We start from the raw sequence: 27,504 nt of genomic DNA, 5'->3' as shown, positions 1-27,504 counted from the left end.
ACAGCTCACCTTGTTCTTGATCTTTCTGCGGATTTTCTTCAGGGCCTTCTCCTCGGATTTCGTCAGGGGCAGTTTGGTCGGAATGGGATAGCCCTCGGCAATCAAGGTCCGCTTCTCTTCCTCTGTCAGGACCAACGGGCCCGACCCCTGCAGCTTCTGTGCAGAGCAGGGAGCACAGAAAGGTCAGAGAGGAGTGACTGGAGAAGACCCGACATGGGGTACGAAGAAGCTCACGGTGCAGAAAGCGGGAGCCTCTTATGCATTGAGTCAGACATAGGTGATGTAAAAGCAAAGACAGAGACGGTGTACCCTCGTGGGTGGTTTATCTCTTGATTTACATATGTGTGTGCGGCATGAGTACTGTGTGCCATGTACATATGTATTCTTGTGTGTGTATATGTATGTATGCATGTGCATATGCATGTATTCATGTGCGTATGTATGTGTGGTGCATGCATGTAGAGTACAGGATATCTGGCATCTTCTATTCCTCTCTGCTTTTCTTTAGTGAGGCAGGAGTATCCCACGGAACAAGAAGCCTGTTGTCTTCACCTAGGTTGGCTAACCAGTAGCTCTCGGGATCTACGCGCCTCAACCTCCCAAGGCTGGTGATGCAGATACAGGCAGTCATGGGTTTATGTGGGTGCTTGTGATTCGAACTCAAGTCTTCATGCTTGCAGGGTACATGTACTGACCCGCTGAGCCACCTCCCCACTATTCCATTCGGGTCAAAGGGAGAGCCGCAGAGGCTTCTACCCACTGTTTCCCCCAGGGAATACCCCATCATTTAGCTTAGGCGGAAGTAACAGTGTAGAGTTCACACCCCACGTCCCTGCAGGCCTAGTGGTAATGGAAAACTTCCGCAGAGTTCAGCTTCATCCAAGACTTGTATTGTTCTCCTACTGAAGGGCTAATTTTATCATCAGCTTTCTCCATACCACAGTTTCTCTTCCGCTCCCCTTACAACGTAGGGGCTTGAAGTCCCTTCATTGAAACACACCCCACACACCGGCAGGCATTTTCCGTGGAAATTCAGGCCTCCGACAGTCCTACACTGCCCATCAGCAATGAAGATGAGAGGCACAGTCCGCTGCATTTAGCCCAGAACACAATGACGTGTTTATATTAGTCACACACAATGACTCACGAGTGACTGATCTCCATGCTCCCTGCCACCAAGGACTGAAAACAAACCCCATCTCTGGAGTGGCTTAGCATCAAGACAGTAGGACTGGAGTTTTAGCAGTTCAAGGCCAAGCTGAGATGTTGACAGGAGTAGCATTGAACTTTTAGTGAGTTCATGGGATGAGGGGAGGTTAAGAGGAGAAGACGAGACTCGAACGCTGCTCTCTGGAGACATGATGCTTGACAAGGACGGGGCAGATAATCTGGCAGGTCAGCGTTGGACTCAGAGCAATGGACGCCCAGAGCAGGAGGCTGAGACAGCAGAGGGGGAGCTGCTCAGTACAAGAGGGAATACTGGGCTCCAGGGGTCTGCGGACAGCAGGGACACGCTAACAGGAGTACGGAGTGGCAATGCAGACACAGAACGGTGAAACCCGGGTTCAAACAGAGAAGGCAGGGATGGTAAGGGAAGAAAGCCTTTGTTCTTAATGATGGTCACATGGTGTTAAAATCTAAAACGTGTGGGGACAGTGAATCTTCTCAAAACTATCCAAACTGTGCTGACGGTTCCTATTCCTTCTAACAACACTTCATTTATACTTCTTAGTCATATACATTGCTATACTGTATGCATGAAATTCTCAAAGAGTAAAATACTATGTTTAAAATCTGTTATTCATGATGGTGTAGTTTTAAAAAAAACCCAGCTTGTGATTCCGAAGACTTCATAGACATTGGATTCCCTCTTTAGAACAATAAAATGTGAATTTGCTGCCCCTCCTTTTTACCTGTGTCTGGGATGTACGGTGAGCCCGGAGTACCGTAGTACCCAGGGTTAAGATCCCCAACCCCCAAAATACAGGCGAAGATTAAACTGTTTTTGAGCTTTTGACATCAAAGAACTTAATCTCAGAGACACTTTCTTTTCCAATTTCACCCAAGAACGCTTATCTAAAAGATGAAAGGCATTTTCTAATACCCATTAAGTAAGGATCTTCCACATTAATGGCAAATGTTTGTGGTTTGACTTTGAGGGGGAGAGAACAAAAAATGTTATGCCCGAGGCTTCCCGGAGAATAAACGAAAGAGAAGAACTGGATGTGCACTGGAAAGGATTCCTGAGGTCTGTAGGCAGGTCTTTATAGAAATGCTCTCCAGCATTGTGACCACACTGGCCGGCTTACAGCTTGAGTCCCGTCTGTTCCCCACCTGGGGGCGTGGTCTCCAGTGCGCTACCATAGGGAAGTGTGGGCATGAAGAATACACATCAATGCCCCTTTGCAGAAGTGAGCTGGGTCTCACTGGACCGGGATTAGTTACCATGGGGATATGCTGCCACACAGCCTCCCTGCCTCCTCTGCAATGTATCCTTCCCACTCCTGCTTCTTCTGTTTTCAGGCTAAGTAGATGCAGGCTCTAGAACTTCACCACCTCCAGCACTGTACACCAAAATAAACATCTCTCCTTCCTAACTTACTAAGTCTTGGGTATTTTGTTACAGCCACATAGCATGAACAGAGACGGCTAATCATTCAACAAAGCTTCCATTACAAGGATGCAAAGTTAGGCCGAGAGGAACGCGGACCCCCCACAGAAGGGCCCCCCAGATACTTACGTGTGGGGCTGTGAGGAGTGGTGATGAGGACAAGGCAGAGGGGCCCCGGGGCATGGCTCTGGCAGGGCTGTGCGCCTGAGACAAGCTGAAGGGATGCAGGCGTGGGTTGGGGCTTAAGCTGCCCTCAGAGTCGCTGCTGTGACTGCTGGGTGGTGTTGGTGGTAAGCGCAGTTGGTCCACAGAGGCTGCGGACACAGAGAGCCCACTTCAGCCACAGAAGGGTAGTTCAAGGGGCTAGTCAAACACACAACCTGGATCTCCACACTGGGAGACTCGGGGTAGGTGCAGAGAGTGGGAATTCTCTCTGGGCTGACCTAGTTCTCTAAGACTTGATGCCGTGAGGGGAAGAGGGCCAGGTGAGGAACAGCGTGCCCAGTAGTGCTGTCGTTGTATGAAGAGGGAGGGGGACAACGAGCGAAGTGAGCACAGACTTAAATTTACTAGTCTCAGCACAAAGTACTCTGGGCAGATAGGCGCTCAGACCACAACAGAAGAATGACCCTAGGGGTAGCCTGCAATGCTGGGGGACTCCTAACCCGGTGTTGAGAAGACTTCTTACTGGGCTTCTTTACTCTTTTATTTTTGTGACGTATTTTGAGACAGGCTCTTATGCATTCCAGTCTGGCCTTGAATTCTGGGAAGCTGAGGATGGCCCCGAACTTCTGATCCTACTGCCCAGACCTCTGTGACGTTCAGATTGGATGTGAGTTCCACCACCGTACTGGGTTTAATGTGGTTCTGGGGGTAAAATGAAGGACGTCTTGCCTGATGTGCAAGCCCTCCGTCAACTGAGCTGCACACCACACCCCACTGTATTCTTTCAGATGTTTACACAGGTTGATATGCTAAGCGTGTTAGCAGTGGGCAGGTTTTTTTTTTTTTTTTTTTTTTTTAAACAATCTTTTAAGAAACTGCCAACCTGAGCGCTCTTGTGGAATTCCTGGAGAAAAGCCCTCTTTGTTTCCAGAGGAATGCTGCTGGTGGGGCCTGCAGACAGGCTGGAGGCCAGGCATTCTTCGTTCAGAAACCCAACATCCACCATTAGACAGATAAGTAGTCATGGGAAAAAGAAATGGGGGTGCAAGATGCCTTCCCCCCAAAAGCCTTTCTTCAGGACACACTACCAGGGTGGAGAGCACCCACGAGACTCCAGCTAGCACCTCCAGTTGGAATGAGCTTCTAAAGGGAAATCACCAGGGGTCCTCCTGCACAAAGACCTAGTGGGCTTCCTCTCTCTCTCTTCTGAGATTTTTCTGTTCTGCCAGCCACTGTAGCTGAAGATTACACTTAAGGGCCCCTCACCCCAGCTTCATGCAGCATCTCTATATCCACAGGGCCCCTGCATGCTTTACAAACCTGAGTAGCTCAGGGGAAGGCTGAGAATGCCCCTTTCACACATCATGTGCTTGGCTAGAAAGTTGGCATTCCTTACATGTTAGTAGGTTTCCCCTATGCCATGAGTGTATGACGCTGTACATTAAAACCAAAAACCCAGCAACAGCAAAAAATTCAGGAATCAGATTTCTCTACTGGGGAGTCCGGCTGAAGTCCCAAGGACACCAAAAGTTTCTCTGCCTTCAGGCCTGGCAAAGGATCCGCTATGCCTTCCTCCTTTCTAAGCAGCCGGTAGCCCACAAGAGAGAACCAGACAGGAAAAGCCTGCCCTTCTGGCCATAGGTGCCTCAGGATCAGATTTCTAAGCATCGTTTGAAATGCTGCTCTTGGGCTGCAGGAGAAGGGGGACAGCAAGCTCCTCTGCCCAGAAATCCTGATGTACACAAATATATCCAGTTTCTTCCTCTGTCTTTATCTAGGATAACATGGAAGGGTTGCCATTTCTCCTCCAGTGACCCTAGATCCTGACGCCACCATGGGGATCTACTGTTCAGGTTTTTTTTTTTTTTTTTTAACACTTTCTGAACCACAACACAACATACTAAAAAGAACTCAATGCATTTGGTGGTGGTGAGCAGCCAAAAAGATGAAAGAAATGACTCGGAAGCAGAGTATAAGGCTCAAAGGCTCGGATGTGGGCTGTGTAATGCAAAGAAACCAAGGCTCGGTACACTGCAGATGGATGATGATAGGAACGGCCAACCCTGATTCAATGGTCTCAAACCCAGCCCTAAGGCAGGTCCTAGAGGATCGAAGGTAAATTATACTCCTATGTTCACACATGCCTTCTCTGTAATTGTGCACACTGACTTCTTTGTTGATCGTGCATGAACTGTACATCTAAACATGTGTTGAGCATGTAAATAAAAGGAAGGTGTAGCACCAACAGACACAGATTTAAGGAGAGCAGGCTCCGTGCTCTGTATAAATAAGATACGGAGAACTTCCTGTGGTGGAGGGACTGTGTCCAGGATCGCGACTTGGTCTCCCGGGGAAAAACACAGAGGAGGAAGTTCAAAAAATGTCAAATAAAAAAAGATGTGGAGAATAAACAAAAAGTAAGCAATTCCAAGAATGGCACGATTGGGTTCTGAGTGAATGACAAGAAGCCCAAAGAGGGACATCATCATCAGAACCGTGGACATTACCAAGGAAAGGAGCTCATTCCAATCAGCACTCAAATAGAGCCGCTCAGAACACACCCCAGTTGTGTAGACACATTACAACTTTGTTTACAGAGGATTAAAACTCAAGTTTCAGTTAAGCCAGTACCACTGTGGACTGCTGTGTGTCTGTGGGGGGAGAACGGGCTCATGCCAGGCGGGTATAAGGACAAGTGAGTCTCACCAGCCTCTGTCACAGCCGTTAATAATGTGTCTAAAGCCCACCCTTGGTAAGCATCAAACCACACTAGTGTTTAGCTGAAAATAAAACACATGTTGAGAAATAATTTTATTAGGTAACTGTTTGGATTTCAAAATACTGTCTTAAGAACAGGATTATTCCGTTCAGCCAGCGACCTCTATAACCCTATGCTCTATGTGTCTCCTTTCCTTTAGAGTGAGCACGTGAGTGTGCGAGGGACGGGCGATGAGCTCACCTTCTTTCGGAGAGAAGTTTAAGAACTGATCCACCTCATGCGGCTCCAACTTAATCTTTGGAATAAGGGTCTGGCATGAAGAGTCCCCCTGGAAAAGGAATTTCAAACATGAGTCTTGTAACAGCCTTCATGAAACAGGGGCTAGCTGTCACATGGATCTTACTCTAGAGTCATAGGCTGTATCTTCCCACAGCCAAACCTGGGATCTGCCAGCTCTAGTTAAAATCAAGGGTCTGTTATTATTGTTGTTGTTATGATAAAGACATTTATGGTAAAACATTCTGGGGAAAATTTCAAGAATCACCAGCCTCCAGTTTGTCCTGCAATAAGCCAATGTGCCTCAGGATACATGGTTTCCCTTCAGACTCCTCAACGACTGAGAACGATATCTAACTATAAGAGAGGGAGCAAGAGGACAGGATCCTGAACGGTTAGTTACATACATACTTCAAGACCAACTGAGGCCTGAAGAAGTGGCTGAGCAGGAAAGAGCACACTGGCTGCTCTTACAGACCTGGGTTCAGGTCCCAGCATCCACACAGTAGCTCACAACTACCTATAACTCCAGTTCCAGGGGCTCCACCATGCTCTTTTAATCTCAGTGATTTCATGTACACATGTACATGCACACTCGTGAGTGCACACGCACGCACACACACACACACACACACACAAATCAAGTGAGCCAAGGGCTTGTGGCTCAAGAAAACTAATACAGATCTTGAAAGCCCTCCCAGGACCCAGAGAGGTTTTGAGAAAGGAATCCGAAGGTCAGCTGCAACCCAGATCTCCCTAGTGAGGAGACCGCCAGGTGCTTGAGCCTCTCCCAATGTGTTACCTTTTCAGGACCAGACAGACACTGCATCTTGCTGATAGATGTGACTACATGTCTATGTCTGGAGCTACACACGTGAGGCTCTGCACTTAGACCTGATGGGCTTAAATTAAGCAAAGAGGGAACTCCTGCCCTCTTCTGATCGCCAGTACTGCAGAATGTGTGAATCAGCAGGTGGGATATTTCTGGGTTAGGTGAATGACTCAGCAGGGGACTAGGAAAGGGACCTCTGTGTAGAACCAGCATGCATCGTCACCGTGGAAACAAACACTGTGGACTCTACTATTCCTCTCTCACTGGAATAAAATCAACGCCATGGAGAACTTTTCTCCTCTTACTGAGGATACTCATCTGTGTGTTTAATTTCATAGGGGCAATTACAGAAAGAAACGAAATCAGCTTTGATACTGCTTTTTCTACACAATGCCTCTGAAATTTGTCACAATCAATGTTGGTAACCACATATTCTTGACACACTCATGTATACATACACACATGAACGCATGCAAACTTCTATAGCTCCTCTCCCTCCAATTCACGTATCTCCTAGGATAAATGCCTCCCTGGAGACCAAAGATCTCTACCTTTTGGAATCTATATTTAAGAAAACTGGATATACCCCAGCATTCATATCCAGAGGGGACTCTTCTTTTTCAAAAGGAGTGGAAATGGCTGTGATGGTCAGAGTGACAGAAGGGACAAGTCCTGGGGGCTGCTCCTCTGTGATCGGCTCTGTCTTGATGGTGGCGGAAGGAAACTCCGTAGACAGGTACCATTTCTCATTCTCCACCTCCTCTGTGGGAAAAGGACAAGCCACAGGTCAGCACACTGGGACATCAGGTATAAGCGAGTCATGTGACCAAAGCTCCAACAGGAGAGCAGAATGAACAGAAATGGGTATGTGAGGGGAGAGACGCACGGATAAGGAATCGAACGGCAAAAACCAACAATCTCTATTTGTGTACAGGACAAGCCGGAGGGGCTGGAAGAATCACGGGGGAAAGATTAGAAAGGGGTCTGGTAGTTTGAATGAGAACGTCCTCCTTAGGCTTGGACCTTTGTATACTTGATTCCTGGCTGGTGGAACTGTTTGAAGTCTGTCTCTGGGGGCTTGGGGGAAAGACGTGACATTGAGGTTTCAAAAGCACACACCATGTCTAGGGTACTCCCTGCCCACAGCTCGAGATGTGAGCCTTTCGCTCTCAGCTGTCCCCACCACCATGATTCTACGCCATGACTGGCTCTGACCCTCTGGAACCATAAGTCTGAGCAGAGCGTTTCTTCTGCAGCTTGTGTTGGTCATGGTGTTTGATCACAGTAAAGGAAAAAGAGCTGGTACCCCGGACTTCCTGAGCATACCAAGATGGAAGCTAAGTGGGTGGAGAATAAGACGGGAGGGAAGGTTTTTCAATGTGTTTTAAACATAATCTAGGCAGTGGTGGCGCATGCCTTTAATCTCAGCACTCAGGAGGCAGAGGCAGAAGGATCTCTAAGTTTGGGGCCAGCCTAGTCTATAGAGTCAGTTCCAGGATAGCCAGAGCTACACCAAGAAGCCCTGTCTTGAAAGAACAAAACAACACTTCCAAAAATGTTAACGTGCTATACTTTTTGGTTCTTAAACCAAGTAAATATGCTATTTAAAAATAAATAAGTATAGTCAAAAGTACCTCAACTCCCCCTTTCATTCCTAATCCCTAATTTCTGCCCTTCTGATTCCCTACCTATGTCTCAAATAAACTAGACATCAGAGATGTTCCACAGACCTCCAGGAAAGTCGTGGATTTGTTTGGCTGAAATGGATGAAATACTCCTCTAAGGAGAAGGGTCAGGTCTTGGTGAGCCTAGGCTCTGTCTTGTTACCAAGGCTTTAGTGATGAGAACTAGGCCTGGGGAGAGATGACTCTGCTAGGCAGCAAGACCACGCCTGGGGGCTCCTCCCTCACTGGACACACATTGCCCTGGAGCTTAAACCGCAGCAAACTGCTTCAGAACAAATTACTCAGCCCAGCCCTGCAGGAACAAAGGGAGGGGTGAGAAGGAAGAGCCAAGAGGCCGGAAACATGCAGAGAGAAAGGAAGAGCCAGCAGTCCAGCCCTCACTGGACACCTTTACTAAGATGGGGGATACACAGAGCACATGTGTTCTCTGCTATTAGAAAGCAAGCCTGCTTAATTGGTGACCTAGGACTGATCAGGAGTGCAACGCCGTTCCCACTGTGAACACATACTCAAGTATATGACTCCAATTTCCTTATTTAAAAGAAAAAAAAAAAGGTACTTGAAAAACATCATCCCTAAGAGCTGAGGAGGGAAGCCTGGGAAGGCTGGCGAAGAGCAAAAGTTCACCAAGATAAACTTGAACCCCATAAACTACTTCCTTTGAGCATAGAAAAGGCTAGGTTCCCGCTCACAAGGTGCCGGTCTGCTTTCAGAGTCAGCTTCATAAGCTGATGAGTGTCTGCTGTGATGGGGGGATTTCCATCGTCACAGGGTGTGGGCGACATCCTGAACCAGGAGGGGCTGGTGGGGAACAAAGGACCTTTTAATGGCTGCCAGAGGAGGAACACCACAGTGTACCTGACACCTACTTCTGCAAGCCAGATGGGCGCCCTGCTCGGCTTATGGAAACAACTGAACCGCAGGCCAAAAGACTAAGGACTCTCTCACAAGGAGGCTCAGAACTCGAAGACTCTCCACAGCAAGGGAGCCACAGAGAAGACATGGTTGGACGGAATGGGGCAGGGAGGCAGAGGCAGAGTGAGGGTGTAGATCACAGAGGACAGGGTGGAGAAGGGGACAGAGAGAGGATGTGGATCCTTTCTTCACTCAGCAGGGAGATGCCAACGCTTCTGTTCGTAGAAATCGCACTCACAGCAGCAGAGGCTAGAAAGGATGTAGGAAGAACACATTTAGCCCTGGGTATCATAAAATGAAGAGGAAGGAACACCTCTGGGGAAAACAGCCCCATTCAATGACTAGTAAATTGTGAGGTAAGGTCACATGTCCTGGTATTACAGTCAAAGTGACTGTGATCCACTTTAACTCACAATAGGCGAAATCAGTGCAGAACATACACTTGAACTTGGAGCCCAAGAGGAAGATGAAACTGGTTCCTCTGGTTGAACAAAACCATTCTCGGCAGACAAGAGCAGGTAGGAAACGGGAACGAACAGTGCTTGCTCTTCATTCTTAGCTCCTAGCTAAAAACCGAACATTGCTGTCTTGGAAGCAGCAGCTAGCAGTGGTTAGCAATGATGACCGGAAAGGGAGCCGACTCTGTTGGAGACTACAGAAGTGTTCCAAGTGGAAAGTCCACGGCTCCGCTCCCCCGAGCTCAGATGAGGAAAAGCAACTGGTGTTGCCTTCATGCTTCCAACCCAGTACCGCAGTGTAGTCCACCACCTTGGAGATGTTTTGAGTTAAAATGAAGCTCAGGCCAAAGGTGTCATTTTTATCAACGATGAGACTGAATCTAAGTCTCCTGCGTTGCCAGCTGAGGTCAGACCCCAGGCCACTGCATGCCTACCAACATTCATGAAGGAAACAGGTGATGGTGTCTCCATAAATATATATAAGCTCACCGAGCTCTGACTTACAACGGCAAAACACAGCAAACAACGATCCATGAACGCGGAGAGGAAGATGAGGCAGATTTTGGTCTATCTACACAGGGGAATATTTACATAGACACCCATATTATATTTACAGAGTCTTTTTGATAACAAAGGAAAGCTCCACACTATACTAAGGAAAGCCTTGGTATAACAGTACACTATTGAGGAAGATAAAAGACAGAGGAAATGGGTCTGAACAGTAGATGTAGATCAAGACAATCTTCTGAACACTGTGGCTTTTATTACTCCTTAACATTTTATAGAGTTTTTAAAAGCCTGTATTTGAAACTATTAATACAATTGCCAGTTGTCATACACACAGCCATGGCTCTGCCTCCTCTGTGGCTTTGGGGGCTGGGGACAACTACTGTAGTGGCTGAAAGGGCCCGTTGCTGACTCCAGGTGGCTTTCTCTCTCTGTACTAATTGTGACTTGTTTCTGTGACAAAATATCCTGACACAAGCAACTTAAGAGACAGTTGCAGTTAGAGGGAAGCCTGTCGTGGGTGGAGAAGCCATGGCGGTTAGAGTTAGGTAGTTGGACACTCCATACTCTTGAAGCAGGAGGGGATGAGCTAGAACTCAGCTGGCTTTCTCCTTTTTAGATAGTCAAGGACGTCAACCCAATGGGGAATGGTGCTGCCCATATTTAGTGGAGTATTTTCCCTGAATTAGCTTAATCAAGAGAATTCCTCACAAGCACATCAAGAGGCTCTTTCCTAGGGGAGTCTTACTGTAGTCAAGCTATATAGACATAAAACATCGAACCCTCCAACTGTGCCTTTTGCTGTCTGAGCTCTCAGTGCCTCCAGCTTGACCATGTGACTTAACCTAGGCAGTGCGTGTTAGCTTCTCCACATAGTAGGATCTTGAAATGTGTTAGATAAGAAGGGCTTTCTGTTCCCACACTTTTACTGTCACATAAGAAGGATGTGTTAGGATAATTGGCCTCTTGATCCCAGAGGAAGGAACATAGCCATACAAATCAAAGGCATGGCAAGATAAGCTGAGCCAAGCCAAGCCATCCAACTCTCTGCTGGCCTTAGGGATATGAGTGAATGTAGCTGGAATTAGCAGCCGCTTATCTGACACCCACCCCCACCCCTTGCCAATCATCCAATCCCCAATAGCGGAGATGCATGAGCTCTAGTAATAAAATGGTTGGTACCTCAAGTACTGTCATCTAGAGCTGGGCATATAATGTAATTGGTAGAGTATTTACTTAGCATATGCAAAGCACCAGGTTTGATCCCTAGTTCCATACAAACACTAATAACCCCAGCGTTCCAACTCAGTAAGCAGAGGCAAGAGGATCCAGTGTTCGAAATCATCCTCTACTATATATTAAATCGGACACCACCCTGGAATAGATGTTGCCCCCACAAATACAAACAAACAAACAAACAAACAAACAAACAAACAAAAAAAAAAAAACCCAGAAGAATGGAGGCTTTAGGTAGCGTCTTGCACAGCACAACTAGCTAATAGAAGATGGCTGGATTAAGATATCAGAATCTATTGCAATGAACTAACTGCACTGATTTTCAGAATAATTCCTCTGAGTTACCGACTGGAGATTATGTCAAGAACTCTGAGTAGGGGCTGGTGAGATGGACGAGCAGGTCATTGAGCTTGCCTCAAAAGCTTTATGACCCAAGTTCAATTACTGGAATCTACATAAGTGTAGAAAGAGAGAACCAACTCACCAAAAAACTGTCTTCTCACTTGCCCATGAATGATTGATAAAATGACATAAATATTTGTAGACTGACCAATCAGACCTGCCAGATACATCATGAAAAGGCTGGTTTCAGATTAAAGAAGTGCAGTTAATAAGAAGTTTGATGAGACCAGCATTCCAATGTGGCTGAAATTAGAGAAGACAGTGCCCATTCCCAACTCTTGGCTTGTTGGCCTATATTCTGTGACCAAGGGAAATAAAGATCAAGTCATAGAAAACAAAATGGCAGACGTAGCCTATAGGGGAGAAGGTTGACACCGGAAGAATGAAGACACACATGGCCTCTGCACCTTGCCCAGGGCTTTAGTTTTGCAGGTAAATTTTACTGACAAAACACATCTACAGAGCCACCGAGGCTTTAGAATTAGAAGCATCCTCAGCTATTTCGGCAATTGGTTGAACAGAGACAGGGGAACTAAGCCCTTGAAATACTCTCATTTCTAACCTTTATGAATTCTGTGATTTAGACTTTAAATGAAAAAGTGTACCTCTGAGTTGTATCTATGTTCCTTTTAAGTTTCATTTCAAATGAAAGGCACCCTCTCCTGGTTTGAATAGTATGCATTCCGGAAGATAAGCACCCCCTGTAGCACCATGCTTTGTTTACAAAGCTTCCCCTCAAAGGTCAAATTCCGAAGCTGCATCTTCTCAGCAACACCCTTTGGCTATCAGCAAAGATGAAAAGGCACTGGACATGACAAGTCCTGCATACCTGAGCTCAGAAGGGAATAACCACCAACACCACAGACGCTAAATAGACCAAACCGTTAGGTGTTCGTGAAGAGCAGAAACACAGATCTGCTTAAAGCCAATGAAGCGACAGCATCTCGAGTACAGAGCCAGTCACTTCCAAATGCATATCCAGGTAACTACAGTGGGAAAAGATCAAACCTGAACTCAATCTGGCATTTTATAAAGACGTGTGCATGCATGTGCACGATCACGTGTACACACACACACACACACACAAGAGTAAGCATACATTGTCGAGAGGAATCACTTGGTTTCAATATCATCTATGTGACAAAAAAGTCCTACCATATGCAAATAGTATGTATATATTATCCAATTTATCATCCAAAGTATCCACATTATCATCCAAACAGTATGTATAAATTGAAGAAAGTATCTTAGTTTCGTATGCTTCCTCTAAACCTTCATTTTGTTTGCTCTTTGAACATGTTTTTAAAAATTGACAGATCTTACTCTTTCCACATAAAAATCTCCTTGTCTAGAGAGATGGATTGGTGGTTAAGAGCACTGGCTATTCTTCCAGAAGACCAGGCTTCAATGCCCATATGACATGCAGCAGAGGATGGCATTCTCTGGCATCAATGGGTGGAGAGGCCTTTGGTCCAGTGAAGGCTCATTTTCCCAGTGTAGGGGAATTCGAAGGCACTGAGGTGGATAGGGTGGTTGGGAGAGGGAGCATCTTCATGGAGGCAATGGGAGGGGGAGGGAGATAGGTGGCTGGGGAAAGAAAATAACAACTAAAATGTAAATACAGAATGCCTTAAAAAACAAAAAAACAAAAAAACAAAACAAAACAAAAAAAAACCTATATGACATCCCATGACCATCTGTAACTCCAGTTTCATGAGGATCTGGGCCTCAGGGGAAATACGCCTGCAGGCACAACTAGATTAACAAAAAAAAGATATAACACTATCCATCAACATTCCAAGGCTGAGTTCTGGAAGGCAGGAGGCTGTGGGACAAGAATTGTCTGGAACATGGTCACGCACAGGAGCCAGCGGCCGGTCTGCCCATGGTAGCCTGAAATGAATTAGAAAAGTGAAGAGGTGTCCATGATAGAAAACTCAGCCTTGCCATCAGTGTTTGCTATGGGCTGGGTACTGTTCTAAGTACTTTGGAAATATTAACTTAGTCCTAAGCATATCCCAGAGGTCAATGTGACCATTGCTCCCATTTGAAAACCAAAAACCTGTGAGATTAAAAGAACACCTGTGGGGCGCCGCCCACACATTCCCACGCTTCTGTCATTACAAGATGGCGTGGATATCCGGCTGTGGGGCGCCGCCCACACATTCCCACGCATTCGCCATTACAAGATGGCGCTGATATCTGGCTGGAGTTAGCAGTAAACAAGCCATGTGCGCACAGGCTGGGTAACTTCCGCTTCATGAGTTCCGCCTCTTCCCGTGGCGTCATAGGGCCTGCTGAGTCTCAACCAATCAGGGGGCTCCGCGTCCAAGGCAAGGACTGATCCTTTTATAGGGGACGGGCTGGATAGCTCCTCTCTCTCTTCCTTTCTCTTCTGCCTCTCTCTCCCTCTCTTTTCCTCTCTTCTTCCTCTCTTCCCCTCGTTGGTTTTCGGCCGTCTCGTGGAGCTTGTTCGTCCTGTTCGTCTCCTTGGATCTCTTGGTTTTCTCCGTCCTTTTCGTTACGTGAAGCAAGTACCGGTTTTTCCAGATTAATAAAGTTTACCGCAGAAGGATTCTATTTTGTGTGCCGCGTCGTTCTTGCAGGCGAGACGGTTGCGCGGGACATCTGGTACCGAAACCCGGGAAATTCGACCACTCCATCGTCTGCACCACAGAATTCAGAACTGCGGGGAGATTAGTTCGGCAAGGTATGTCTGATCCTGGATCTTTCTTTAATTTGGTTTAAATCCTCCACGGCCGTGTGAAGGGTCCGTAGAGGCTCCGGTCTTCGTCAGTGCAGTTTTTAATTCTCTTCCTCTTAATTTCCTCTGTGTCCAACGGGGCTGGTGTTAATTTTGTGCTTAAGTCGGACGTAGATAAGCAGAGGCACCCCTGCGTTCCATAAGTCTTTGTAGATAAAAAAAGCGGAACGCGCTGAGACTTGCCTTTCAGTTTCGCCTTGGGCCGCCACGCAAATAAGCCGCGGGCATTACATCGCTGTGATGGGCTCTTCACACTCGACCATTACAGCCCTGCAGTCAATTCTTAAGCAGAGAGATTTAGAATTGCCCACCCGCATCTTGCAGCGTTTTGTAAGAGAGGTTGAGCGAACGGCCCCTTGGTTTGCAGTTTCGGGGTCTCTCTCACCAGCCTCATGGAACAGATTGGGTAGAGAATTAAACTGTGCACAGAATGCTGGAAACCTCGGGCCCGGAACCATGGCCATTTGGACGATGGTACAAAATTGTTTAAGAGATGAGAGTTGTAGGCCCGCCGTCGCTGCGGGGCAAGAGGTATTGAGTGAAGCGCAGGATAGGCTATCAGAAGCCGAACAGAGTGAGAGAATGGGCGCGCGCAGGAAAAGGTATTATCCCCCTAAGGAAAAAGGACCTCCAGGAACGCTGTACAGCGGGAGAGTTGTTACCCACAAACCTTCAGATTTTCATTCTTTTATGCCCTCTAATGTTAAAAAAAGGAGAGTCAGCTTGTACCCTGTAGAAGACTTTGAGGCTCTTAACATTTATAGCCTCGAGACTTCAGATAATGATGATTATGAGCGAGAAGGCTTAGACCCAGAAGAGGAGGCAGGGGTAGATGAAGGAGCAGCTAGTTATGAGGAAAAAGGATATTATCCTGACGAGCAGTATAGGCCCACGCGCTTGTCCCCAGTTGTCCCGACAGCGCCTCCTTTACCAGTAGCCCCTCCTTATGAGACACGCGCACCTTTAAAAGCCTTCTCATTCCTCCCAGAGAGAGTAAAGAAACAGGTGCGTCTTGCATTATGCCACAAAAATTTGATGATTTTAAAAGAGACATTTCCTATATTGCTACAGGCCCTAAAAAGTAAGGGCCTATATATTGCCACAGAAAAGCTCCAGATTTTTGATACTGGTCAATTCCTAGGGTCTGTGGTATTTATTCACTGATAGGATTGTCCCTCAAAAGCTCGAGATAAAAAGGGATCACCTCCACACTCTTAATGATTTTCAAAAATTACTGGGAGACATTAATTGGCTTAGACCTTTTCTTAAGATTCCTTCTGCTGAACTTAAACCCTTGTTCGATGTTTTAGAAGGAGATCCGCATGTTTCCTCACCTAGAAGTTTGACCCCGCAAGCAGAAAGAGCGTTACAGTTGGTAGAAGAAGCTATACAGGATGCACAATTGGTTCGCATGGATTATGATAAACCTTTCTCATTATGTGTTTTTAAAACAAACCGGCTCCCTACTGCAATGCTTTGGCAGCAAGGACCCTTATTGTGGGTGCATCCTAATGCCTCGCCAGCTAAAATAATTGACTGGTATCCAGATGCTGTGGCGCAATTAGCGCTGAGGGGGCTAAAATCTGCCATCACGCATTTTGGCAGTGAGCCACAGCTGTTAATTGTTCCCTATAATGCCATGCAGGTTTCCACTCTTGCTGCCACTTCAAATGATTGGGCTATCTTAGTCACTTCCTTTTCAGGAAAAATAGATAATCATGACCCAAAACATCCAATTTTACAGTTTGCTTTAACTCAACCTGTAGTTTTTCCCAAAGTAACGTCCTGTAGTCCCCTAAAAGAAGGGTTAGTTATTTATACTGACAGTTCCAAAACGGGGCTGGGGGCTTTTGTGGTTAACGGTCAGGTCTACTCGAGGCAGTACACAGAAACCTCCCCACAGGTGGTAAAATGTTTAGTGGTTCTTGAGGTTTTACAACGTTTTTCAGAGCCTATAAATATAGTGTCTGATTCATCTTATGTTGTTAATGCTGTCAATTTGCTTGAGGCGGCTGGCATTATTAAACCGTCTAGCAGAGTTGCCTCAATTTTTGCGCAAATTCAAAATTGCCTTCTAGCCAGAAGATCGCCCTTTTATATTACTCACATTAGAGCTCATTCTGGATTGCCAGGACCTATGGCTCAAGACAATGATTTGGCAGACAGGGCTACAAAAATAATTGCTGTAGCCATGTCTTCGCCGCTAGAGGCTGCTAAAAGTTTTCACAAAAACTTTCATGTAACTTCCGAAACTTTGCGGCGCCGCTTTTCCATTTCCAAAAAACAGGCTCGCGATATTGTTGTCAATTGCCAAAATTGCAGTCAGTTTCTGCCTGCGCCCCACTCGGGGGTTAATCCTCGGGACATCCAGCCTCTTCAAATATGGCAAATGGACGTTACCCATGTCCCCGCCTTTGGTAAGCTGCAATATGTACATGTATCCATTGATACCTGTTCAGGAATAATTGTAGCCACTCCCTTATCTGGAGAAAAGGCCTCACATGCCATCCAACATTGCTTAGAGGCTTGGAGTGCCTGGGGTAAGCCAAAGTTCTTAAAGACAGACAACAGACCGGCTTTTACCTCACAAAAATTTCAACAATTTTGTAGCCAGATGGCTGTGACTCATCTTACAGGTTTGCCGTATAATCCACAAGGACAAGGTATTGTAAAACGTGCTCACCGCACTCTTAAATCATATCTAATAAAACAGAAAGGGGGGGTTATGCAGGCCTTGCCCCCCGTGCCTAGGACCGCAGTATCCATGGCACTGTTCACCTTAAACTTTTTAAATCTTGATGACCATGGCCATACGGCAGCTGAAAGGCATTGCCTACCCATGGATAAACCAAAAGAGATGGTAAAATGGAAAGATGTCATAACTAATGAATGGAAAGGACCGGATCTTGTGTTGATAAGATCCAGGGGAGCTGTTTGTGTTTTTCCTCAGGATGAAAATAATCCTTTCTGGGTTCCCGAGAGGCTCACGCGAAAAACGGCAGAGACTCCTGATGACAGCCCTGCTCCTGACGCGGTGGAACCAGAGAGCCAGAGAAGAGACGAGATGGGCGATTCTGTCGGCAGTCCTGAAACCAATTCCAGCGGAACCTGATGCTGCAGTCTCCCCTAACCTTTTCACCCCCGATACTAATTTGGGTGGGGGTGGGACTCTTGGGAGCAATCCTTTGCTGCGGACTTGCGTTGCTTCTCTGGCTGGTTTGTAAGCTCGAGGCCCAAACAAAGAGACAAGGTGGTTACTGCCCAAGCGCCTGTCGCTCTAGAACATGCAGCATCAGCCGATATCTGTTTGTCTTTGCTTAAGCAGTAGGTCGCCGGCCAGACAGCTCTTGCACTCCTAGAACTTCGGTTCATTGCACAGGATTAGAGTGTCTGGTTTGAGCAGCCCATGAGGGATGCCGAGCTTAGCATCGCACTGAGAAACCCCTGGTCGCGGGGTATTCTCCGGGAGATAAGCCATTTGTATGAGGGTTTCCTGCCCCAGTGTCCCTCCCTCAGAAAAACGGCAGAGTGACAGGTCAGGTGTACTGCGGGCTACAAAAGGCCTAGCGGTTACTCCTGTACATGGTCTTTATACACCTTAATGAGGATTTGACCTCTATCTCCGCCCTCCTAATATGGGTGTCCTACTTTGCTCAAAGTATAAAAGATAGGGGGAGATGTGGGGCGCCGCCCACACATTCCCACGCTTCCGTCATTACAAGATGGCGTGGATATCCGGCTGTGGGGCGCCGCCCACACATTCCCACGCATTCGCCATTACAAGATGGCGCTGATATCTGGCTGGAGTTAGCAGTAAACAAGCCATGTGCGCACAGGCTGGGTAACTTCCGCTTCATGAGTTCCGCCTCTTCCCGTGGCGTCATAGGGCCTGCTGAGTCTCAACCAATCAGGGGGCTCCGCGTCCAAGGCAAGGACTGATCCTTTTATAGGGGACGGGCTGGATAGCTCCTCTCTCTCTTCCTTTCTCTTCTGCCTCTCTCTCCCTCTCTTTTCCTCTCTTCTTCCTCTCTTCCCCTCGTTGGTTTTCGGCCGTCTCGTGGAGCTTGTTCGTCCTGTTCGTCTCCTTGGATCTCTTGGTTTTCTCCGTCCTTTTCGTTACGTGAAGCAAGTACCGGTTTTTCCAGATTAATAAAGTTTACCGCAGAAGGATTCTATTTTGTGTGCCGCGTCGTTCTTGCAGGCGAGACGGTTGCGCGGGACAAACACCCAAAATTATACAGCTGGTATTTGGCAGACCCGGGACTCATAAAAAAAAAAAAAAAAAAAAAAAACTCAGAGCATAGAAATGAGTCCTATACCCTGGGCTCACTGTCACCTGCACATTTCCTTTCCACAGGAGCAATGGTTCAATACAGGTATAGCCTCGATGTATACATTTTAATAAATGTTAATTTTTGAGCCCATATGCATGCATAAAAAAACATGGATCACTCCTAAACTACAGAGCACCAAGCCAGTGTTTCTGATATGAAGAAGCATCATTTAAGACCAACCCATATTACCTAAAACGTTTGGTCCTTAGCCTTTGGCAGGCGGGCAGCCTGTACTGGATAGACCTCTGAGACCACCGTGATCTCGGCTTTTCTGTGCTTGTTCCAGGCCTGTGTATACTGGTGCCCTCCCCTTGGCTCCTGTCATTCCCATCAGGGGTACTTGGTAAATTATGTACTTAATTATAGAGCAATCCACAGAAGTACAATAATAGCTGATACTTATTCAGTGCTTGCAACGTGACAGGCACTGTTCTAAAGTGCCCGATAAATATGAATCCGGATAATCCCTCCAGCGATGCTGTAGGTAGGTACTATATTTTCATTTTAAAGATCCGGAAGGTCAGACAGAAGGCTGAAACAGCTCACCCAAGATCAAGTCATTCATAATTTGGGCAGAGCCCAGACTCCTAACATGACTCTAGAGATCCTTAACACACACACTTGACTGGGGCTCAAGATTGCTTTTAAATTCACAATTCCTCCTGCAGGGTGTGATGTTTAAAGCATGAACCACATAAATATCCATGGAACAAGGGGCTGATTCGGAAAGACTGATTCGGGACACAGATGTACATAAAACTGTCACGTACGGTGTAAGTTTCTTCAACAGAGACAGAGAGCTGTTATTTGTGAAAAGTCGAAGTGTCCTTACTCAACAGATGGTTGCCAACTTTGCTGTTTTATACTATTCTGGATTGCAGTGGGTAGGTAAAGGGGTTCCTATCTGACTGTTTTAAGGGAAGCAATATTATTGTTTTCACCCATGTTCCCCTGCCTGTCCCAAACAAGCTCTTTCTTTCATCGACACCCCCTCTCCCATAGCAGAGGGCCTGGTATGGAAGCAGATGAGGAAAGCGGAATCCTTTTGACCCCCTCTGGGATGACGCACGCCATGCTCTCAACACCAGCTCAAAGGAAATGTGATTACCTATTTATCTCATCTAGGTGCCTTTTTCTTTTCTGGGTCGCACTTCCTGGGAACACGTCAACACCAAAATCCCTCTAAGGCTACAGAGCAGAAACCTAAGTCACCTATGAGTCACCCGTACCACCCCCCCCCCCACACACACACAACCTGTGTGGATCCTGCTGGCTATTTCTCTACCCTTTCAAAAACCACCCTTTCTGTGACATTTGTGTAGCTCCGATTCCTGCCTCTCTGTAGGCAGCTCTGTCTGTGCACCCGCTCTGGGAGCCTCAGCATCAAGCCAGGCTGCTCTCCTTTGACTCTCCAACGAATGCTTCCCTCGCTGCTCCATCGCGGCGTGCCAATCATCCCACGGATCTTTCTTCCTGCAGCTTGTCTCGTGCATGCCGTGTGACTTCCTGACAGCAACAGCTTACTCGCTGAGGATCTGCTTACTGTGAGCACAGCTCCCTAAATTCAAGGCATCAATACTTAGCCCACCTGGTTACCTCCAGCTCCAGGAAGTCTGAGAATCCCCAATGGTTTCATTCATCTATCTGTACTCTATAGACGTGGAACAGCAATAGTCTGTCTTACAGGCAATTTGTCTATTTCTATACAGACAAATTTTTAAATTTGTCTTTGTTATTACTTTTAAAATTGTAAGTGTATGTATTAGGGGAGCAGGTATGTGCACATGTATGTAGTACCCATGGAAGCCAGAAGAGGATGCCTGATCCCATGGTGCTGGAATTTACAAGTGGTTGTGAGACACCTAATAGAAATGCTAGGAACCAGACTCCGGACCTCTTCTAGAGCAGTACGCACCCTTAACCACTGAACCGTCTCTTCCAGGCACCCACGTTTGTCTCTTAATCCAGCCCAAATAAGTTACCTTGTTACAGATGCATTCATTATGCCTCATTTTAGATTAGACTGCTGATTTTTTATATTAAACCTCATTCTTACACAACCTCAGGGGACAGAGGACATATCAAATTCTCTCTTAAGACGCTCCAGACTAACACTACCAAGTTTCTTCTTGGGATACTGAAACAAGAGAACTAAGTAAATGTCTACCTTGTGGTAGGCTTTGCAGAATCTTCAGCCGCAAGTCACACAACTGAATGTGGGGATCATGGCTAGTCAGGTCACAAGGAAAGGCTTCTGAACACACAACGGACAGAAATTAATTCAAACCCCTCAGGCCACCCCTCAGGACCACTGTCTGTCACGGGTCACAGTGTCCACACAAAACTGCCTGCTCTTATAGAAATGGAATAGTTTAATTACAAAGACAAAGGCTTTTAGTATTATTCTAAAACGATATTATGTTGGATGTCATTCTTCAGCACGTAAGTACCAAATTAGTATGTCTTTGGAGTCTACTGTGTTAGAATGCTTGATTTCAAAAATCACCTTTGGAGTTTCTGACTTAAGTTTCTTTTATAAAAAAATATGTTAGATGAATTTGACTTGGGATTAGGAAAGAATTTCCAACAATTTCTGAAAAGGCCCTAAACATACTCTTGCCAGGATGTAGTACATGCAAAACAGCATTCTTGGCTCTGATGATTTTAAAACCAAACTATTAATCCACTCTGAAAACACTGAGGACATCCTATACTGTAGTATCCAATGCTTGTCCAAGATTAACGCTTTATAGAGAAGTAAGTGCAGAGATCTGCTTAACTGTGTGTTTCTTTTTGTCTTCAATAAATGGTAAAATTTATGAATACTAAGGAACTGTTCTAAAATCCGTTTATGATTTGTTATAGTAAATACTTGTGTTGTAAACCTGTCTTATATGCTTACATCCCGAGGGTCACGCAGAATTTTCCTGAGTAAAGAGGTTTTCTAAGCAGAAATGTTTAAGAGGCCCAGCTATGGTGTGGATCTAAAGCATGTTCCAGTGTGGACATGTTCTTGCCCTCAGTTTGGCACTCCTGGAAGGTGGTGAAACTTGGTGCAGCCTAGTGGGAGGTTTGGAGTCAGCTGTGTATGTCCTTCAAGGGGATTATAGGACTTGGTCTCATCTTCTTTCTCCTTTTTACTTTCTGAGCCCAAGGTGAGCAGCTCTGTTCCACCGTGAACTTCCACTGTGGAGCAACACTCCACAGTGGAGCCTGTCAGTCACCGAAGATACCCTGGAGCCGCCAAAGCTGTCAAACAAAACTTCTCTCCTTGGGTGTTGACTACATCAAGTATCTGCTGTCATAGCAGAAAATTGGGCAATATACCAAACATCCCAATTTGATTACAATGTGCATGACCCATAGGCACCAAGGGTGAAGACTTCCTCGAAGTGACCTTCGAAGTTTGCTCTTTCCTATACAAGCCTTTACTCCTGAAGTCATAAGCATATCCAGGAACATTTTTCTGGGATATTTCTTTCTGCCTCTTCATTTCTCTCCTTTTTTATTTTATTTTATTTCATTGGTTGAACAAGCAGCACCCTCAGCATCTTGTCACCAGCCTGTACCCTGAGAAAAGGTGGCGGAGTAGGGTAAGGACTGACTCCAGTGGCTATGAAGGGCAGCTCCACTCCTGATCTTGGCCACGCTGATAGCCTGAACCCCATAAACCTCTGTGGCTCCAGTGTTTCAGAGACGTTTCCAGCCAGCTTTCGAATGGATGAGTCCCGTGATGTTTTAGAGCAGCGTTTCTAAACTTTTCATTTTTAGGCATAGAATCTGTTGTGGAACTAAAAAAAAGTTATCAAAGCCCACAGTATGGCTCATTGGGTAAGGACACTTGCAGATAAGCTCAGCAGACCTGGGTTTGATTCCCAGAATACACATAGTGAAAGGAGAAAGCCGACTTCCACCTCAGCACTTGTAGAACATGTACATAGACACACACACACACATACACTCATACACACATATACACATACACAAGAACATGGGCAAGCACGTAATACATAAACGAACTAACTAAAGAAAGTTATAACACCTCTTACCAGAAAGGTTAACAAATATAGATGGCCCCAAATTCTGTGCACAGGTTTAGGAATCCAGAGTCCACTCGACAGGATACAAACACCCATTTGTTCTGTAAGATTGCCTTGGGACTCAGGGAGTGGGGGATTAGGGGAAGTAAGGAACAGGGAGGGCAGATAGAAGAATTATGGGAGGAGAAAGGAAGGAAGGGAAAGTTAGGAGGGACAGGAAGGGAAGATAGAAGGGTTATGGAAGTAGAAGAGAGGGAGATGAATAAAAAGGAGACTCCTTTTAAACCAAGTCTCTACTTAGCTGTGTGTGTGAGGGCTGCTTCCAAGCTGAGAAGCAATTACAGAAGAACAGAGTTTATTCTAAGTGTCACTGGACAGAGAGAGCTGAATTATTTGCTTTCCCAAGAATGGTGAAAAGCTCACTATCTACCACTAGAGGTGAGGGCTCCTAGAACAATTTCAGCTATTGTTTATTAAGAGGTGGAGGATATTGGATTTGGTGCAAAAAGCCATTCTTAAACTCTACATGACTGTATGTTGCCTAAAGAGAAGTCAGACTTCATCAAGGTGGTTACCTCTTCTGAATGTTTGGACCTGGGGGCACTGATTCTACCTTTGGAGGGACATAAGCCATGGTTCAAGAGAATAAAATAATACTGTTACCAAACACTTGCTCATTCTCAAAACTAAGAAATATAATCGAAGCTAAGACACAGGTGAGGCTGTGCTGGATACGCCCACCCTTTCCTCCGCCCACTCACACCTTCGATGTTGAACATCTCAAACAACTCCTATCCCATGTGCACCATCTCCTAGTCATACACATGAAAGAAAATCACCAGAACTTCCATGAAGATGGATTGTCAAAAATGCCCTTTTCGACATCCATCAGAATTCCCTCTGCTTCTTTTCAGCAAGTTTGGGGCATAGCCTTTCACAGAATGGGAGCTATATATAAAAACTAGGTGCCATTTGGGGGACCCCCAACACGGTATTCTTTGATCTTACAATAGGATAACCCTCCACAACAGGATCTGTTCACTGTTCTCTCAATACTGAGGGTTAGCTTGTGTGCAATTATGATTCCTTTAGGTTGCATGTAAGTCAAAGAGAACATAAATGGAACCCCAGTGGTTCCATGGAAGGAGGGTAGTTGTCTTGCAATCTTTGTGTCTCTTTGTTGTGTCTTGAATGTCTGTAGAGCAGAATGTGTCTCCTAGTTTTAATTCCTCCCCCCTTTCTAATATTATTTGGTTCTTTTGCTTTCTGGGAGTCCCACAAAGGGATGTCTTATTCATGACTCATTCTTAAACCACTAACACTGCATCATGAAACCTCAAATTACCAAGACAGTGGAGATGTCCATGATGAATTCACAGTCCTTCTCTTTACAAGAACTAATGACTAAGACAGATGACTGAAATAAGTAGATGCACTAAAGAAGTCCAGTCCCTCACAAGACAGTCTTTAAAGTGAGCAGAACAGTCAACTAGGGGAGGAAGTCCAAATACAGAGAAAAAAGTCATCAGGGAAATTGACAGGATGGAAATGAACCAAGCAAGTTCTGTAATTGAAAGAATCAATCAGTCAATTAAAAACTACAACAAAAAGTGTTGGCACAAGAATAGGCCACGGGGAGGAATGGAGGACAAAGCCGAGACAATAAACCCAGACGTAGACACAGGAAGACAACTAATAAATGGAAGAGGAAGGAACCTGGAATCTCTGGAAACCTGTTCCGTGAATGATCTTTTCACTGGGGATCTTGTTTTCAAAGCAGCGGAGTCCTGGCTGTCTGCTTCCCATCTGTGGCCCTTGAGAAAGAACCAGGGGGCTGACTCTAGGCAGGGAGCCAAGACACAGCTGAAACCCTGCTTCAATCAAGCAGTTCCTCCTGACTCCGCAATGGGTGAGCCCCCTCCATCTCTCTCTCTCTCTCTCTCTCTCTCTCTCTCTCTCTCTCTCTCTCTCTCTCTCTCTCTCTCTCTCTCCCCCTTCCTCTCCCTCTCCCCCCCTCGTGGAAACTCCTACAGTTTAATTTCCTCTTGGAACACTACTCCAGTTCTGCTTAATAGAGTATTAGGTACACCATGTTTCCATTAGACTCTGAGTTCCTCAAGGCAGGGTCTACATGTTAGTATTTGGTTTGTAAGTCCCTAAGCTAGAGTCTGGCACACAGTAGGTGTGCAACCAACATGTTAGTCTGAAACAAAGTTAGTCTACTGAATTTCGTTAGGCCATTTCCAACTGTGTGTTGTGCATAGCAAACTGTAAGTGTGAGACATAAGCTTGGCTCTTCTCTCTTCCACTAGTCTCTGTTCATGTCACCTACCTATCCCCATTCAAATTTCAGCTTCTCTCCCTTCCCAGAAGCTCCCTGTCTTTTCTATTTTCCATAGCTCACTGATAGGCAACTATAAGATACAGTACTAAAAGAAAAGATATGAAATTAATTTGAAAATGAACCGTAAGGCTCACACCTGCTGCTCTTTGGCATGTATGATCTGAAAAGAACAGCTGCTGTTAGCTAGGAGCTAGCGCTGGGGAAATCCTCTTCTGCAGGATGTACAGTAAGACCATGCACCAAACAGCAATGATCTCCATGGCTCTACCCTGAAGGTCAGAGATGGATGCTCCGTCTCTTGTGTCATCTTTTAAAAACAACTGGCTATCCAACTCAATGGTATAATGCTCACTGAGCACTTTCAAAGTGCCAAGCACAATGCCAACTTCCCGACACAGAACGGAACTTTCCCTCTCTCAGCTCAAAATATAAAAGAGACCCAACAGCTACATGGATAACTGAACATGCAAAGGTAACTAATAACCTCCATGCAAAGATAACGCATTATGTTTATAGTTAATTCCTGTTCCCTAAACAACTATAATCTGAGGCACCTTCTTTGGACCTAGCTGTTGTATGAAAAACAAACTAGCAAAGATAAAATAACCCACTAATAGGTTAGACCCTAAGTACCCACTAAATTCACTGTTAGACACAGGCCGGTAAATAGAGAGATGTTCTTGCACAGGGCCGGGAAGATGGCTCACCGGGTAACAGCACTTTCAGCTAAACCTGATGACCTGAACTCCATCTCTGGAACTGACATGGTAGAAAGAGAGAACCAACTTCTGCAAAATTTCCCCTGACCTCTAAGGTGCGTGGTGCAGGCACACTCATGTCCCTCTAAATAAATAAACGTTAAAGTGCGTTTTTAAATCTTCTACAAAGTCTTCCTGAGGACCCTGTGCTCTTGCAGATCTCAGTTGTAAATACTGACTGCAACAGAGCTAAGAAGAACCAGAACCTGGAAGGCAATGGACTTTATCATCAACTTCATCCTCAACGGACGACAAGAAACCTTGTTCTCACCAAGCCGGGCTAGAAAGGTTAAACGCCCCACCCACACCCCAGCCAGTCAGAGGGAATGTAGAATTTGGAACGTGTGGGAAATGTATGAATGCAGAGCATGGCACTTCTACGAGGGCTGGCACGTTACAATGATTTTATAACCGGTCACGTACATCTGTAATCTTCCCCTCCTGATAAATGCTGGGAGAGCAATGGACCATCACTTCTTTCTTTCTATTTCTTCAGCGCCTTGAATGTAAACTTGAGAGCCACTTGGTAGATAAAGAGAAACAGTGTGGCAAACAAGAGCACCAGGTAAAGGAACCGACACACAAAAGAACTGGCAGAGTGGTTGTCAGAGTCCAAGACCCTCCCCACCCCACCCCCACCCCAGCACAGCGCCTGCTCCGAGCTGCCTTCCTGAGCAATCCTGTCCCACTGTGAATCAGTGTTATCTGTGAGCAGCCGAGTTTCCTCCCAGTCTATGTCAGGACAGGAAACGGTCAGCCCCATGGAGAAACACACAAAGGCAACCAACTCACCAGCAGTGACTTGTCTACTGGAGACAGTTGCTTTTAGGGTAAAGCATCTAACCCCAGGAATGTCTCAGCTGGCATCTGAATCTAGTCCATAGTAAATTTTGAACCAAAACTACAATGGTGAATCGCTTCAGGGAGGGAGCAATGGCAATTCTAAGTCATTAATGTTGGGAGGGGCACTTCCTACAAGACATAATTGGCTGATACAAAAGACACTGAGGGTGATACCACAAATGAATAGGGGCGAGAGAGAGAGAGAGAGAGAGAGAGAGAGAGAGAGAGAGAGAGAGAGAGGCGTCAAAGGAATCAAAAACTGGAGGGAACCTATGATGAAGCCCAGTAGAAGAAATCTTAAGTCATTTGTCCAGCCAACCACTGAGAGCAGATGTCCCGTTACAGAACCATAAAGCCAACCTGAAACCTAGACAAGCGACTTCCTCAGGCTGGCCTGCACACGGTGAGGAATGGGGGCGCAGCAACCGTCTTTATCTGTCGTTCACCTTCCATGGTGACAATCTTACACAAGAAACTAGACAAATACGTAGCTCGTACGTTTCAAATAACTTCTCTGTTGTCCGTTGTTGCTAAGGGGATAAAGGGTACCTATCACATCAGGCATCATTGGCGGCAGCTGATCTCGGGGCATCGAGGCAATGAACTGAACAAGTT

General features: G+C 46.0%; 1 protein-coding gene across 1 annotated transcript in view; it reads right to left on the bottom strand.

Annotated features, from left to right (window-relative positions):
• CREB3L2 (cAMP responsive element binding protein 3 like 2) overlaps positions 1-27,504 on the bottom strand; it is a 118,812-nt gene that overhangs the window by 26,310 nt on the left and 64,998 nt on the right. The window contains exons 3-6 of the mRNA XM_080932160.1: positions 7,190-7,365; positions 5,736-5,823; positions 2,741-2,925; positions 10-156 (exon numbers count right to left, since the gene is read on the bottom strand). Of these exons, the coding sequence (XP_080788286.1) occupies positions 10-156; positions 2,741-2,925; positions 5,736-5,823; positions 7,190-7,365 (596 nt within the window). The remainder of the gene's footprint in view (positions 1-9; positions 157-2,740; positions 2,926-5,735; positions 5,824-7,189; positions 7,366-27,504) is intronic.

Source organism: Micromys minutus (genome assembly GCF_963924665.1).
Source record: "Micromys minutus genome assembly, chromosome: 18".
NCBI lineage: Eukaryota > Metazoa > Chordata > Mammalia > Rodentia > Muridae > Micromys > Micromys minutus.
The sequence above is the reverse complement of the archived record's forward strand: the minus strand, read 5'-3'. Positions and strand labels throughout refer to the sequence as shown.